The 17,293-nt window shown below is 38.7% G+C and overlaps 1 protein-coding gene across 4 annotated transcripts in view; it reads left to right on the top strand.

Moving 5' to 3' along the window:
- SLC25A36 (solute carrier family 25 member 36) overlaps window positions 1–16,868 on the top strand; it is a 37,259-nt gene extending 20,391 nt beyond the window's left edge. For all 4 annotated transcript variants that reach the window (XM_053389999.1, XM_053389997.1, XM_053390000.1 and 1 more), the window contains 5 exons: window positions 2,098–2,175; window positions 6,749–6,849; window positions 14,664–14,730; window positions 15,061–15,350; window positions 16,169–16,868. In XM_053389999.1, the coding sequence (XP_053245974.1) occupies window positions 2,098–2,175; window positions 6,749–6,849; window positions 14,664–14,730; window positions 15,061–15,350; window positions 16,169–16,362 (730 nt within the window). In that variant the 3' untranslated portion in view covers window positions 16,363–16,868. The remainder of the gene's footprint in view (window positions 1–2,097; window positions 2,176–6,748; window positions 6,850–14,663; window positions 14,731–15,060; window positions 15,351–16,168) is intronic.
- The last annotated feature ends 425 nt before the right edge of the window (window positions 16,869–17,293 follow it).

Genomic DNA, 17,293 nt, shown 5'->3' with positions numbered 1-17,293 from the left:
TCCATAGTTAAGATTGCAAAATCATACCTTACATAATGAATCTTAGATGCAATGGCATTCAGGAATCCAGCTGTGCAACATACCTCAGACCTCTCAGTGGTGATTACAAATGGCACAGTGTAATTTACAAGCAAATCCTTTTTAAAACTACATGCTTCAAACGTGACTTCTGATCTTGCACTTGGATAGAAGAATGAGGCAGAACGAGATTTTTATTCTAGTGCAGCCTGCATAAATAAACTGAATCTTTAAACCACTGTGTTGAAATGAATGTAGGTACTTGGATTAGTTCAAACATTTCCAAGTGAATGTCTCTTGCAACATTGTTTGTAGATTGCTTAGTTTTTTATGTCATTAACCTGTATTTCTGTTTGAACAAGAAGTGCTTTAAAGAAAATTTGACATTATTGGACACTTTATCTGTATTGATAAGCATAATATGGTGCATATTGCACCATGCTGATTAGATAACAAGTTTGGCTTTGAACCTAAAGTTACCTGAATTCATCCTGAATTCCTAGTCATCTTGGAGCACTATATTTTAAGGGTTATAATTTAAATACCCAAATGTTAAGTGCCGTGTCTTGTTCCCTGATACGTGTATCGTCTAACTCTTCTCATCCAGCTTTAAACAAATTCTGTGCTGACTTCTTAGGAAATGTGATTTCTCTTTAAAGGCACTTTTTGATGTGGCCAGTTTTTATTTTTTATTTTTAACAAAATTTATAGGCGACTTCCCGTTTACATGGAGGTTACGTTCTGAACCCTCGCATGCATCAGTGAAATTGCGTGAAATGAGGAGCTGCCTGTCAGCTCAACAAAGCTCTGCTGTTGCACATAGTAGAAGATTCCCCATACATCATTTGAGTTGTTCAAGGAAGCCCTGCTGTCCCTTTGACTCACCAGGAGACTCCCCCTGGAGCCTATAGAGGATGTCCACTTCAGACTGGGGAGGGTCTGCTTGCCAGCTGGCAAAGCAGTGGGGCTTTTCTGAGGCTCATCAGCTCTCTCCCCCTACTTCTGGCTTCTGGGGCTACGTGTGAACTAAATGATGGTGTGTGGGTGGGTGTGCCTGTACTGCTTGATTTTTTAAAAATTAAAAAAAAATCCTCCAAGTAGTTTGCAGTAATAATAATAGTTAAACACAGGTATTAAAAATATTCAAAAATATTCATAAGAAGCAGGAGCTTGTCCTGTTCTCTGTAAAAAGGTCATGCCTCGGCAACCAAGGGAGACTAATTCCAATGGCCAGGCCTGGGCCCAGACTAGAACATGTCTAATTAATATGTGTCATCCAAGAACAGTTGCAGCTGCCTCAGCTCTCAGCAACTGCAAGTTTAAATTATTTTTGTATCCCACCTTTCCTCTAGTTAGGAGCACAGGGCAGCCAGCAACACAAAATTAAACAATTGTGCAGGAATAAAATCACCAGGACCATTCGATCATAAAAGCACATTAAAATCAGCAGTGACATTATGTGCTGTAGTTTTAGCCCTGGTTCTCTGCATGCGAGTAATTGTAGGGTAGACTCAAGAACAGTTTAGTCAGCATTCTCAAACTGTGGGCCAGGGGCCACCAGTGGGCCTCAGGACCACAGTATCCTGTGGACAGATGCTAACAGCAGCTGCTCTCTGCATGCACAGTGCATACACAGGAATGGTTGTTGCTTAAGGAGCGAGGCTGTAGCAATGCAGCATGCAATGTAGGAAAAAAAGAAGTGAATGGTGTGGCTGGGGGTGAGAGTGGAGGAAGAACTATGGAAGGTGGTGATGGGGAGTACTTGCTCACCGTAGTTCAGAACTCTTTGTAGACAAGATCCCCCAGTCAGACGGGTGGGATGATGTAATGCATGGAAGTTGTGCTGGGCTGGGATCCTGTCTACAAAGAGTCCTGCAAATGAGCCTGGGATTTGTTTAAAAAAAGTACAAAATTACAAAAGAGCCCTCAACATTTGTTTAGTTTCTATGGTGTAGAAAGGTGCAGTGTATACATATTCCTGTTTGTATATGTTTAGTGCTTTGAAATAAAATTATTTGATTCAATATAACTTCAGTATACCTAAATATGTATTTTATTACATATGTGCTTCTTTTGCAGGATGATTTTACAGAAGGAAGGCCCTCGCTCACTATTCCGGGGATTGGGTCCTAATTTGGTAGGCGTGGCTCCATCCAGGTAAAATGAACAAATGTTATCATAGCTTATTTAGGATTAGGAGATGTGCAGAGTTTTCCAAAGTAATCATGTTATCACACAAATAAATCTTCTAATACTTTTCCTTCTTTTGAAGCCACTGGGCGACATTTTTGTGGGGTCAGTGAATGATTTGTCTCCAGATTTTGCTGGGGGAGGCGATTCCTGCCATTTCTTTCCCCACCAGCCTCCAGACAATATGTTTATTGGACCAAAAACATTTTCACAAAATAAACATGCTTTTTGAGTTGAAACTTGCCCCATGGTTGTCAAATGTATTTTTTTTTTTATGATCAATTTTAACTTTGTGGTGTTGTTCCCCAAAAGCATAAAGGCGATTATATACCATTTTTGCCAAAGAAAGATCGGCAGAGCAACGTTAACATTGGGCAATGTTAACATTGGGCTTGGAGGACCAGTGCATCAAATTTGTAGTTGCACTCAAAGCCCTGTGAGTTTGCACTGACCAGAAGCAGAAGTGCAGGGCAGTGCTTCCTTCCATATTGCTATGCCTGTGCTGGTGGCTGAGTGACCTGAGTTCTGGGTCCATTGGAGGATGCATGGGGATTTGAATCCAAAGCCACTAGTGCTTGTCACCTGAATCTCCCCATTTCAGGGTTTTCCACTTACTATCACCAGTGATAGCTTTCCACCTGTTAGGCTGCAGCTGTGATCTCTGCCATGGTGAAGCCCATCCCCACTCTTCCTCCTCTGCTGGTGGAGGCCAGCAGAGCAGCACCTAGCTGGCATCCTACCCCCGACTTCTCCCCAGCAGTCAGCAATACAGGGCTAGGATTACACTGTGAAACTGATGTGATTTCATTTGGAGGTCGACAACAAGTCCTAGAGGTCTTCTGTTTTTTATGCTGTACAAAATACTCAAGTGAAACAGAAGAATAGAGTTAATGCAGATAATTTGTTGCTTTGTTTCTGTAGAAGACAATAAATGTATAGAATGAGCAATGGGGAAAAAATCATTAGATTGTAATGTCAAAAGTGGTGGAGACATATGCCAAGAAACAGCTGTTCTGTGCATGAGTCACAGTGGCTGCATGCCCAGTTTTGGATGCGCAGTAAGAGGCAGTGATCTGTTTCCTCTGAATTCACTCCAGCCACCTTTTGTACGAAATAAAGATTTGATTCTGGCAGGTCCAACTTTCAGCCCACTCTCACTTGGTTGCTGGGAAGCACTTTAGAAGTCATGGATGTATTCAGACATGACATTATTATTCTAGGTAGTTTTTTTGCTTTGTGTGCAACATTCTGCTTTTGCAGTACTGTATCATTTCCATTGTGGATATTGCTCTGCTTAAAGTTTCCATAATGTTAAGTACTGTTTACTTTTGTTCTGCTGTAAGCTGTTGCCACGTAGGCAAATAATTGTAGTTGTTTGGTAAGCAGAGGGAAGAAGGGCCATTTGTATATTCTTAAAACAAAGTGTAGATTACAATAGTGGGCTAATACAGCAGTCCCAGGCATCTTGTGTAAAAAAATCATTGTGGCTGATTTAATGGAATTGTGTCTACAAAATAAAACTGTAAAAACTTTTTTTTGTCTTGTTCCTCATTCAGAAATTCACAGCCATTCTCTTTGCTTCTTAATATTAAAACCCTGACTTTAGGGTTGGAATTCAGCCAAAGTTAATTTCTGGATGGTTAGTGCCTCATATAAATCACATTTATTGTGCAAAATAACAGACAATACAAACCACAGCAATATAAAAATGAAATAGGTTTCTGTCTTGATGATAGATCCTAGTATTGCAACCTCCACTCCTTACTAAAAGTTTCTGCTGAAACAGCATTTTTCTTTTTACCTAGCCCTTTTCTATTTCATAAATATTTGGGGGTGCTGTTGTGCACAGTATTTTTTAATATTGTGGCCCATAAATTTGTGTCTGTAATATGAGTGCAGCATTAGAGCTGGAAGAGACTTGAAGGTGAACGGTTCATTTTTCCTCACCCACCAGATGCTTTCCTTTTAAATTTGTCAATAAGAGATTATTCTGTAGAAGCCATCTTGCATTAATTTGCAAGGAAAGTGGGCAAAAGTAAGGTGCATCACATAAGATGGGACTAGTATTCTAATAAGTTTAATGCAATTGTTTGGCGTATAGCTCCTTAAGCCATAGAAAGGCGCAGGCAGTCTTGTGTATTTTGTGTCTCAGATTAGCCTCAGGAAATAACCTGTTTCTCTCTCTTTCTCATTAAAATGTGGCTGTGGACTTTACCCAATTTTCATGCTAGGCTTGTCCATTTGCTAATGTATTCTCAGGCTTATGAATGAACATAGCACACTTTTTCCAGTCATCAACCATGGACAAATACTTTTTTGTTTCATTTAAACATCCACTAAGTAGCTTTAACAGATTCTCTCTGTTTGAATAAGCTTGTTTCTTAACATGTATAGCGTACACCATTGATTATGGATTCCATTTTGTTCATTACATCACGTAAAACAACCACTTTATCAGGTCCTTGTGAAAGGCCACATGTTTGAGGAGCTAATGATGTTAACTTAATGTTCTGTTTCATGAAGACTTAGAGGCTGTTCATATAGCAACCTCTGCTGATTGTATGTGGTTTGTTTTTTTTGTTATAACATGCAAAATGTTACTACCATTCAAAAGTCAATGTACATCAGTTAAATTTTAGAGTATTACAGAAGTATTCCTTGGTGTGTGCTTAATTACTATTTGTACATTAAATATGTTTTAAGGGACTTCTTAGGTAATACAGAATAGCACAAATTTGAAACAAAGCTGTTAAAATAATATATATAATAAAGATTGTAGAAAATTCTCTCCTGCCCCCTTGTGGCAAGATTATCTATGCTGCAAAAAGTTGATTATATGAAATTTTTTTTTGCAACAAATATATATTTACTAGGGTAGTTTGTTATCTGCTTTAAACATTTAAAACTAAATATATATATTTGCCTATCAGGCACTTTAAAACATCTCAACATGAAAATGAAGTGAAACACTAGTTTTTGTGCTGGATCTAAATAGCTTCTTCAGAAAATGGCTTGCAGCGGTTCTCAGCCTGTGGGTCCCCAGATGTTGTTGGACTATAACTCCCATCATCCCTGAGCTCTGGCCTTGCTAGCTAGGGGTGATGGGAGTTGTAGTTCAACAACATCTGGGGACCCACAGGTTGAGAAAGGAAGGGCTTGGGTGTGCTCTGTGTCAATTTTAAGTCCCTTTTAAAAAAAGTGGACCACTTTTTAAAAAACTTGCTGGATTTTTTAAAATCCTAGCTCAAGTGTTAAAGAACTTTTTACTACTTAGTTCCAATTAATTAAATAAATTTGTATACTGGCCTTCATCTGAAGATCACAGGGTGGTTCACAAAATAAAAATGCAAAATTGTATTCACCAGCTGTGTTAGCAAGTACACTGTGTGCTCCTACTACATGTAGCTGTTGCCTGGTCAACTTTCTTTGTCTTCAGTGACCGTGGAGAGAGAAACTGTGATAGTAGGTGATTCATAACACTTTTGAACATCCAAAACATTTTGTTGCTTGTGTTAACTTGCAGCTGTAAGCAAGGCCCCCTTCTGGGAGTCTATTGTTTTGTTTAGAAGAATATTTTTTTCCTATTTTGCAACTTTAAATGTGTCTGCATTTCTAAATCTCTTTTTTGTAAATATAAAACTGTATTGAAATTATTTTATAATACAGTGGTACCTTGGTTGTCGAACTTAATCCATTCCACAAGTCCGTTCGACTCCTGGAACCATTCACAAACCAAGGCACGGCTTCCGATTGGCTGCAGGAGCTTCCTGCACTCAAGCAGAAGCTGCGTCAGACATTCGGCTTCCAAAGAACGTTGAAAAAAGGGACACTTACGGGTTTTCAGTGTTCAGGAGCCAAAATGTACGAGTACCAACGCGTTTGAGAACCAAGGTACGACTGTATGGCAGTACAGTGGTACCTCTGGTTACGAACGCTTCAGGTTACGAGCCCCGCTAACCCAGAAGTAGCTGCTCCTGGTTGTGAACAGAAATCATGTGCAGCAAGAGGCCCCATTAGCGAAAGCGTGCCTCAAGATAAGAGCAGTTTCAGCTTAAGAACGGACCTCCGGAACGAATTAAGTTCGTAACCAGAGGTACCACTGTATTGCCCTTGCTTGGTGCTCTTGAAGGATCCAACAGAGGGTGAACATACCAACTTGTCACACTTCAGACCTAGTCATTTTGTAAGTCAGAACTTTTTAGGTCTGAGGGAAGGTGGTCATTGTCTTGTACTATTCTAAATGGTGTATTGTTTCCACCCCACCCACCCCTTAGCAGCAGGTTCTAGTAATTCATATGATGCAGATTTAAGAGGAATTGGAAGTTCAGACTGTGGTGGGGATCTGTGGTGGGGTCTTTCTGCAGAACATCTGAAAGAACTAGCACTGCTTCCTTTTAATTCTTTCAGTGGTACATTTATATTTCAATGGAAAAAGAGACCTATCTGCTTGGCATGCACTTCCATGCAACTATCATCACTGTTACTAGTTTTACTACAAAGCTATATTGTATCAATCATATTTAACTTGTTTTCCTTTCAGAGCAATATATTTTGCTGCATACTCCAATTGCAAGGAAATGCTGAATAATATATTTGAGCCAGAATCTACCAAGGTACACATGACCTCAGCTGGAGTAGCAGGTAAGGATCTGTAACTTTGTGCTTTAATTATGTGGAAAGCCTTTTAGTGTTAGAGTGGCTATGGTGAATGGGGAACTGCGGAAATACAGGAAATGGTTGGTTCGGGGTATAGTGGCAGAATGGCTGGGCAGACTATCTTCTGGTCTTAAATGCTACGTATGAAAGTTTATGGCTTGAGAATGAATAGAGAATTTATGGTATATGAACAGACTTGCTTGCTGTCATTCCAGATAGCTAAGTCATGTGGACTTAATGTCAAAATTGCTAAGCAAATTTTATAGGAACTAAAGAAGCCAGCAATGAGACTTCTCCTTGCCCCTTCATTTTATTTTGAAACTCCTTCCTGTGTTAAGACAACCACTCCGACTTTCTGTAATAATATACCAGCAGATTTTGGTCACCCTCCTATGCTTGAAATATTTAAAATTTGCTGCAGTATTAGGTAATCTGGTCCTGTCCCCCCTTTTGATAAGGCGATAGAAAGCCAGTAAATATGTTTTCCCTGTTTTGGAGGTGAATAAGCCTCTTGGGGAAAGAGGGAAATAAAAATGCAATCCAGCACAATTCTTTGCAGTACTGCTGACTTCATGAGCTTTACTCCAGAGTCATTGTGCATGGTTTTACAGCTTGCGGGTGCAGTGCCGTACCCTTTTCCCCAAGAGTAGCCCCACCTGAACCAGGGGATTTACTAATGTTTCAGTTCATGGCTTAAATGTAGATTCTTTTTGTGTACTTCCTCTAGCATAACAGCCATGACGTGTTTTGTAAAGAGTTTTTTATTTCTGTTTCTTCAAAAGAGAAGAATGGGGCTAAAGTGGGACATAATAGTTCTTAATACTCTATAACACTTGCAGGGAATATGATAGCTTCTGCTGTGAATCTTCTCTATATAGCATACAAATATTTTTAGACATTTTTAGAGTGGCTCACAAATAGTTCTGATGAAAGAAAATTATAATGGCCCAATAATTCAACCAACCCTGTAACATAGGGTTTCTCCCCAAGTGGGCACTGTGGCGCAAATGTTCTTTTTTTAAAACTTAAAAATGTTTGATCTAAGAAATGAATAGAAAAGAAAACTGTGTTCTTAAGATAATTGTCTGGCATGCTTAGAACTGTACTTCTAATATAGTTTATCTCTTTTTACACTCCACCGAAGGAATCCATGGGGAATGAAATGGGTTTGGTGGGAGAGGGATAACTGTGTGATTGGCTATTCTTTTGAAACTGCACCTCAATTAATTGCTTCAGAGGCTTTGTTAATATGAAAGACTATTCTGTTACCTGTGTTTTTTTTCCCTCCAGAGAAATTTCTAAAGAAATATTATTTCTCTTGACAAAAGAGCAGAGCAGAAGATAAGAAAATGGATTAGTAATCTTAAGATTATTTTTTAGTTTATGCAATGTTTATTGCACACAAAAGGTTATTCAGAACTAACTTAAAGGTTCCTTATCTGTTTTTCGTAAGAGATGTGCATCTTTGCCCAGTTAAATAAAGATGTGAAAATCTGATTTGTTGGCAGGTTTCATATCTACATACATGTCCAGTGATAATTTCTGTATTGGTATTTGAATTTTTGCTATTTAAACCCTGGGTTTACGAAACTTAAATTTTGAATCTCTTGAGACACTTCGATTTTTCTGTTTGTCATTTCAAGACCTGTACATATTTTATTCTGCTTTTAAAATGCGAAGCTGCCTCTTTTGCACTTCTGTGGCTTTGATCTTACCACTTGAAATTATTTTGCTCTTGTGCTCATGCAATACTGACGGAGCATTAACGTTCAGCTTTGCAGTTATGCACCTAAACCACATGGTTGGTGAAAGAATGTCCCATGCAGATTGGCTCGGAAGGTAGCTATTTTTTTCCTCTTGAACTAGCATAGCTTTAGGATGCTAGAAATCCCATAGACTCCATTTTAAAACCTCCGCTAAAGATGCATAAAATACTGATTCATAGTGTTGGCTGTGTAGCCATATAACTAATATAAAGGGCCGTTAACATAGCTTGTGAGAAAAAATGCTAACCTTGTCACTTTTCTAATTGCTTCTTAAAACTTTCATTGAATGCACTACATTATGCTATTAACAATTGTACCCACAAGGTCTGTTTTGGCTTAAAATTCAAAGTTGCTTGAACAATTAAGAAGTATGAGGGTTTTTTCTGTCTTGGCTTCTCAAAAAAAGAATTATTTTATTGAAACCTTGTTTATATATGTTTTATTGCTTTCATATCACTAGCAATTGTAAAAATATACCATTTGATTTGAGTCACTTGACACCAAAACAGTCTCAAAACTACACACTCAAAATATTGCTATACTCTGTTTCGGTTGTGAACTATTTTTTAAATTAGCTTTTATTTGAAACCTTGTAGACAGTATTCCTTTTTAAATTTCTAAAAAAACCCACAATCTTTCAAAGTCTGAAATGTTTAAAATTCATGCTATTCTGTACCTAGTGTTTATTGTACTTTTACTATCTAACGAAGGAGAAGCATTTTTGTCAGACATTTTTTCACAACCCTTATTGGAGTTGCTTATCATCCTTCATTCTGGAATGTATTCGGGGTAAAGTTAGACAAGTATACAGGGCCACTTGTATTCAGCGATAGAATTGCTGCAGAACCCAGGGGACCCTTAGCCAGCCAGACTGCCATCATGCTCCCATTCCACCCTCAGTATGTTGCCTAATGAGTTCAGTCAACAAAATGCCTTATTTTTTAAGATCCATTTGCTTTGCTGAATAGAAATAGCAAAGCCTATTTGGATTTTTCCCCCTTTGCAAACTATACTTGTACAGGGAAATTAACAGAACTCCTCAAGTATATTTAGTTGCCTCAGTTACAGAAAAAGCTAGCTCCAAAATGAGTCTATCATCTCAGTCTAAAGCCTTGCATACATTCCAGTGTGCATACAGAATGTCAGGAAGCTAGCCAGCAATAAATCACAAGGAGTACGTGAAGTTAACTATTAGCAGAAACAAAGCCTGCTCAGAGGAGCCAGGTCTAATTAGCACAGCAACTCTTCCTGGTAAATCTTGTCCCTATGAGGCAGTTGTGGGGACTGAAGATCCCTACCTTTCCGTAGCTGGTTAAATCTCCTCCTTTCACGAGTCCTTCCCAAGCAATCTGAAAATCCACCGACATGTCTGTCTCTGTTCTTCCCTCTTCATACCACTTTGGGTCCTGTGAGACCAGGGGGAAGAGAGCTTGTCACAGCAGGAGGGGAGACACCCTGGCTTTTTCACCAGTCTGACTCATCTCTGTCCCTTGGTCTCCATCTGCTCCTGCTTCAGATTCTGGACTCCTCTCTGCTAGACTTCCTGCTCACTAAACCCTGTTACCTCTTCAGCTTCCAGCAGCACCTTCTCCTGGTCTTCACTCTCTTCTCCCTCTGACCACTCATCATCGTCCCACCTGGGCTCTGAGATGCCTTCTTCCTGGTGCCTCCCACCATTCCACTGTGTCCAGCCAGTCCATGACACAGAATTACATGATCCAGTTTAGTATAATATACCCTCTTGAATGTGTGGAAGCTGGGCATTTCATTCTACCTTCTCCTTTGAAGTGGTGTTGCGGTGAGGTAGTGCATTGTGAATTTCAGAGTTTCACACGTAATGGAGAGCAATGCTACTTTGGGTTAAAGAGCAGTGACAGTTTCTTTTGTGATTTTGTTGACACTATACACACAACTGTTTGATTGAACTGTTGGAACTGATGGAACTGTTGAATGCTAAGGAGCATTCCTATTCCATCAACTACAAAATGCTCTGTAATCTTTGGTAACTTCAGGGCCTTTACTATTAAGTCATTTGCTGTTTTCATAGAACCAACTCATAGACAAATTTTTAAAAGTAGTATGGAAGATGTTTTGTCAAGTTAAGCTTAGTCCTGCTTTCTGTTATAGCCCATTTTGAGCCAAAGAGGGAAGATAATGGCTTAATTGAATTATATGATCTGTTCTAATTTTGCCTGTCTTCTCCTTGCTTTATACTTCCCAAAGACTCAAAATTAGCTTAATATATAACTTCAAACATTTGTAAAATAGGTACAAGTTATTCAGTTCAGGCATGTCTCAAATTTTAAATTAAACTGGTTTCAACCTGACATTAAGGCTTGTTTTTTCTGCCCATTGTGACAAGGTTAGCATTTTTATTTGACATGCGCACATACACACCCAGCACTTTGGGCTTTTAAAAATAAGTATAGGTAAGTATTTTGCAAGCTATTAAATGGTTAAACTGCTGCAGATGGCAGAAATTTCAGTACTCAGTGCATTTTGAAAAACTTTTTTAAAAAAATACCTGTGGCCTGTACTACCTTTTTACCTTTTTTATTGTTCTAAACTTTTTTTAAAAGTTAGATCTCACATTTACTAATTCACAAATCCTTCCATTGGGATTCAGTTTTGTCACATATGTCTGATGAGGTCACTGCTTGTTGTTATGATACAGAAAAGCCTGTGTCTATTTTAGGCATTTACTGTACATTTCTCCCGTGAAAAGAGTGAGATCGTGTCATCTCATGCTCCCCATCCGCAGGTCACTTCCTGCAGAAATATGGACTAACTTAAACCTCGTGAGTACTGAACTGAGCGTCTCTTGCAGCCTCTAGCGTAAGAACCACACCTTGGGTTTGTAACCACTCTTAAACAAACAATGTAAGGGGAATATTTTTATTTGAATTCCAGTTGTATACATTGTTTTAATACATCACCCAGCTATTCCTTCCAGTGCAGCCTGGGGAAAGGTGGAAAAACAGTTTTATGGACTACTGTTGCGTGTTTAGCCAAGTTGGTGAAATTACATTCCTTATTGACAATCCGTAGGATTCCTACCTTTAATTTATATATTTCTATTTTATTTAGGCAAAGTATTTCAGAACTGCCCTTAAATAATAGTACAGTTAACTGTATGTGTCACCACACTCTTTCTATTTAAATTTTGTTGGCATAATATGTATTCACATGCATTTATCAATACATTATCCCTTGCAAACAAAGACAATGCAGATGCATACCTGGGATCTTAGCTGTTTTATTTTTAAGCTTGTTTTGCTCCAAAAATCCTGAGAGAGAGAGAGCGCTCCTTCTTTGGTTAGAGGTTCACATGAATTGCTTTTAGAAATAAACAGCAAACTGAAATAAGGCCTATAATTCCCATTGCATACTAGGACTTCTGAGTAAAATATAAATATATACATAGGATTGCATTGAGCAACTTTTTGTTTTGTTTCATTTTCTTTTAATGGAGCCATATAAATGGCCTTAAATATTTTGCATTGAATTCCAGTATTTAAAGATAACAACTAAAACATTATGCGTTTACACAAACTAAAGGGCTTCTTCCAATCACATAAGGGACTCTGATCCAGTGGAGGCTCCTACTGGAGGATGGAGAGTGGGAGAAGGTAATTTTTGCTGATTCCCCACCCCCTAGCACCACTCCCGTTCTGTTCGGGTAGTCTCCTACCCTCTGGAGCAGATATTCAGGGAAAAGAAGGAATTGGCAAAAAAAATCACTTCACTTTCCTCTGATCATGGAAAATTTGGATCCATCCCTATAGATATGCAGCTGGATCAAAGCTGAAGTCATATGTAGTCACTGTTCAAATGCATTTTGGTATGAGACATTCCTATGAGCAGCATTTGAACCCTCATAATACCTTTTAAAATTTAGCCAAGTTTTAAACGTGATCTGATGGATTGATTCAACAACTGCCAAAAGAGTAATCCCTCGTTTGTAGCATGTGCATTTGTATTTGTCAACTTTCCCTCTAGCAGTTTTTTGTGTCCAAGCACCTTGGTGCTTTTAAATTTGGGATTGCAGTATTATATAAAGGTGAACATTGCTTAAGTCTTAAAAGTAAAAACGGGGCACAATCTGCCCAGTGCTAAATACTCTTCTGAGTATTATTTCCTCAGTTGGAACAAGGGACATAAACATTGTCCAACATATGCAGTGTCTTGATTCTCTTCCTTTTTAGGCTTGTATAGGTTCCAAAGATGCTAAGTATAAGCATGTTTGCTTGCATTTATACCCAGGAATTGAAGTTGGGTTCATGGAATGTTGTACCCAGTCTCTTCTCTGCTTCTATTCCCCTTTAGATTACCAATTAGATTACCAATTAGAAATACATTAAGGCTACAGACCTTTACACACTTACCTGGAAGTTAGCCGCCTTGTACTCAGTGGAGCTTGCTTCTTAGTAGATCTGTGTTTGCATGTGCTGTAAGCAGTAAACATCACTGGCAGACAAACCATTTAGTTAACTCTCCATAAAACCATTTCATAGTGATTAATTTAGGGCACCTAGGGCACAGTTCCTTTTGTGTCCTGTGTTATATCCCGTATGCATGGGCAATGTCTAAACCAATTCTCCAGGTTTGTTGATTTGTTTGAACAAGTGTGAAACCAAAAAAACCCTCCCACCATTAATGCACTTACGCAGTATTTCTGTGGCTAAAAGCCAAAGATGATGTCTGTGTTTAGGAAGAACAATGACTTGGGGGATGCAAACATTAAAAGGAGCTTAGCATTAGCTAGGCATATTGCCATTTAGCCAAACAATATTAATTACCAGTTCTGCTTCTGTGCAAGTAATTAAAGTGTGCTTTTTGTGACATGAAGTAAGAGAAAGTTTTGTAACGTTAACTAAACCTTAAAACAGTTAAGATCCTTTGGCAGTTCCTTTTTTAACCTTTTCAGTTCACTTATGTGCAAGTTTTCCCCCCATGTGAATACCAATAGAGATTGTCCGGGGGCGGGGCAGGAAACTGGTTTGCAAACATTCCTTTTTGTGTAGTTCACTAGCAGGCTGTTCCATTCTGTTTTGAAATGTGCTTGGGAGATGCACTGCACAAGGTGCTCCTGAACACTCACTTCTGCAAGAGGAGAGCAGGATTTGCATGGTTAGAGGAATGATTTGCTTGTCATTCCAGTTGAATAAATAGTAATAAATTGGGTACTTTGAGCACAACAAATTCCCAGCCTCCCTTCTGCAGACATTTTACCTGATATGCAATGCATTTTATATTATAACTGTACAGTTCTCAAAAGCTGCCCTCCTGTACTGCTTTTCTATTCTTTATGGTAGTGTAGTGTAGGAGATATTATTTACAAGTTGCAAAACAATCACACTATTGGCTGTTAATCCCGTTTAGATTTTGAGTAGCTGCTTTCCTTTCACAACTCATTTTTGTATGTTTGTACAAGTATTCCTGGGACCAACCAAAAATCCTTGCTTTTACTGCTAGTGGAACTCACTGGCACAATTAATACAACATCCTGCTAAATTATACTGTATAAACTATACTGTGCTGATGTACAGTAACGTGTCTCTGAGCTGTACGACATTAAATAGTTAACGTGTTTTTATGATCTGATTTGTTTTATAAATTAAATTTGCAGAGAACATTTTAGACTCTTCTGGCATGCTTTAGTTTCGCTGCAGTTTGCTTTTGTTTGGAGTGCATTTAAATTCAGTTAGCCTAGTCTCACTCTGGCTGTTTGAAATGTGTCAAAAAGGGATTTGTATGACTAAATGGGCACAAATTGGGTTCTAGATGTACTTATGGCTAGTTACTAAGAAGAATAAAGAGGCTTTATTTTACTTTATTGAAATCTTGCAAAAACAAATATTGGCTACGTGGACTGGAAAAAAACAATAAAATGTCAAGATGCCTACTTTTGGTTTTTAACCAATAGCATAGCACAAGTCAGTTTGTATCAACTTGTATCTTTATTCATGTTTTAGCTTTGCTGTTTTTCATTATGTTTGCAAAACTAATCTTTCTTTTTTAATATTTATTTAGGTTTCACTGCAATCACCGCAACCAATCCAATTTGGCTAATAAAGACACGATTACAACTTGATGCAAGGTATTGAACTCTTTCAAAAAATGTAAATATTGTCCCCAATGCTGTTTGATATCTATATGCAGTTGCTGGGTGTGAGGTATCATCAGTACCTCTTATGATTTCTGTAACATCTGAATCAGTATAACCTGAAAACTGTTTCAGTGGATCTGGGTTAGTTTTAGATATCATTTCAGTGTTCATATGAAAGGTGTATGTTTTCTGTAGCTTGCAAGTACACTCATGAAATGAAATAATGAAATGGGAAACTTTACAAATATGGTGAGTGGTGTCTGCATCTGGCAAAATATAACAAAGCTCTTCTGAGTGTTGAATTTCTCCCCCCTCTTTCAGGAATCGTGGAGAAAAACGGATGAGTGCTTTTGAATGTGTGCGCAGGGTTTATCAGACAGATGGAATTAAAGGCTTTTACCGAGGAATGTCTGCGAGCTATGCAGGCATATCAGAAACTGTTATTCACTTTGTTATTTATGAGAGTATTAAGCGAAGACTTTTGGAGTATAAGTCTGCTTCTGCTATGGATGAGGAAGATGAAACTGTCAAAGAAGCATCTGACTTTGTTGGCATGATGATGGCTGCAGCTACTTCGAAAACTTGTGCTACATCCATAGCCTATCCACACGGTAAGGGAGGCTTTTCTTAAGCAACCAAATATATTTTTTCCCCGGTGCAAGAGATAAGTTACTTTTGTTTTGGTAAATATTTTGCTATTTTTAACAAAAGTTTCCCATTGCCTAACCCAATACATTCATCACATTTTGCCTTTGAGAACTGTGCACAAGTTTTAGTATATTAATACCCTTTTTTCTTTTTAGATACTTCTCTATTGTCTAATATGTTGCTTTTGAGTACTGTTTTGGCTACTACTACTACTAATAATAATAAAAATAATTTTTATTTATACCCTGCCCTCCCCAGCCAAGACCGGGCTCAGGGCGGCTAACAACCAATAATAAAAACAAGTTGATTAAAATACAATTTAAAAGCAAAATTAAAATACAACATTAAAACATTAAGATGCAGCCTCTTCATAGGAGGAGAAAGGAAAAAAAGAAAGAGGGGGAGGGAATCAAACTGATTCTAAGCCAAAGGCTGGGCGGAACAACTCTGTCTTACAGGCCCTGCGGAAAGAAATCAGATCCCGCAGGGCCCTGGTCTCATGAGACAGAGTGTTCCACCAGGCCGGAGCCAGTGCTGAAAAGGCCCTGGCTCTGATTGAGGCTAATCTAACTTCCTTAGGGCCCGGGACCTCTCGGGTGTTGCTATTTATGGACCTTAAGGTCCTCCGTGGGGCATACCAGGAGAGGCGGTCCCGTAGGTACGAGGGTCCTACAACAGATGAAATAGGTAATGCATTGTAGAAGTAGGCAAGTGTTGTAATCCTTCCAAGATTGTGGAAGGCTGTCCTCAAGATAAAATGTTTTCTCCTTTTTTGATGCAGAGGTTGTACGAACAAGACTACGAGAAGAAGGAACAAAGTACAGGTCTTTTTTTCAGACACTGTCTTTGCTTGTGCGAGAAGAAGGCTATAACGCCCTATACCGTGGCCTAACAACGCATCTGATTAGACAGATTCCAAACACAGCTATAATGATGTCTACATATGAAGTGGTAGTCTACTTACTGAATGGATAGCAATATTACCAGCTGTGTTCAGGAAGATGGAAGACCAAAAGCTTGCAGTGGACCATGAACTCTCAGTGTGGGTAGGTAGGAGTAATATCTATCAAGAACATGCAGCTATGGACAAAATGGAAGGCTGGTAGGCAGTCATGCTGCCTCATCATATGGCATCTTTTGCAATGTGATGATCTGAAGCTGCTCCTAAAGGATTGCCTTTAAACTCCTCATATTTCAACATTGCAATTTTCTCCTATTGTGTCAACTTTTCTAACGCTATGCAGTGAGCATCAGACACTTGGTTGTGAGCAAGGAGGGACATAACAACATGTGTGTTCTCACTGGAAAGCGTACATCTCTTTTTCGACTCGTTTTCATTGCTGGTTTAAAATTCATTTTCTGTTACTGCACAGTAGCCAGTTTGAAGGGTATGCCTGTGTACATTTAAAGCAGATTCATAAATGCTTATCTCTTGAAACTCCACTTTTGCAGTCTGAAATAAAATGAAAGACAAAGATTCACTAAGCTTCCCACTTTACTACCTCAGGGGATCTGACAGGGAACTTAGGTTTCTTACTACAGAAAAGGTGGCCTTTATTTGTCGAGGTGAAGATGGGGGACAGGCTGTTTCGTTTTGTATTGAGTTCCAGTTGCTTTAATATCAGACCCTGGGATTTCTAGTGTTGCAGTGGTATACTGTTTTAATTGCCCTGAGTATTTTCTACCGTGGAAATAGAGAAGAGCCTTAAGATCCACCTGAAATCAAATCGTCCTGTCTTCTAGTTTTGTACAGTTTGTGTCCATAAATCCCTTTGGAACTTAAAACACCTCTAAATGTATTAAGGATCACAGCATTGTGGAGCAAACCACCAGCAAAGAGAAATTGGCTTGGTGTGTTGGAAGGGCTTTTCGCATGCTGCTTTTAAATCCTTGAAAACCAACAAAC

The sequence above is a fragment of the Podarcis raffonei genome, chromosome 5 (assembly GCF_027172205.1).
Source record: "Podarcis raffonei isolate rPodRaf1 chromosome 5, rPodRaf1.pri, whole genome shotgun sequence".
NCBI lineage: Eukaryota > Metazoa > Chordata > Lepidosauria > Squamata > Lacertidae > Podarcis > Podarcis raffonei.
The sequence above is the reverse complement of the archived record's forward strand: the minus strand, read 5'-3'. Positions and strand labels throughout refer to the sequence as shown.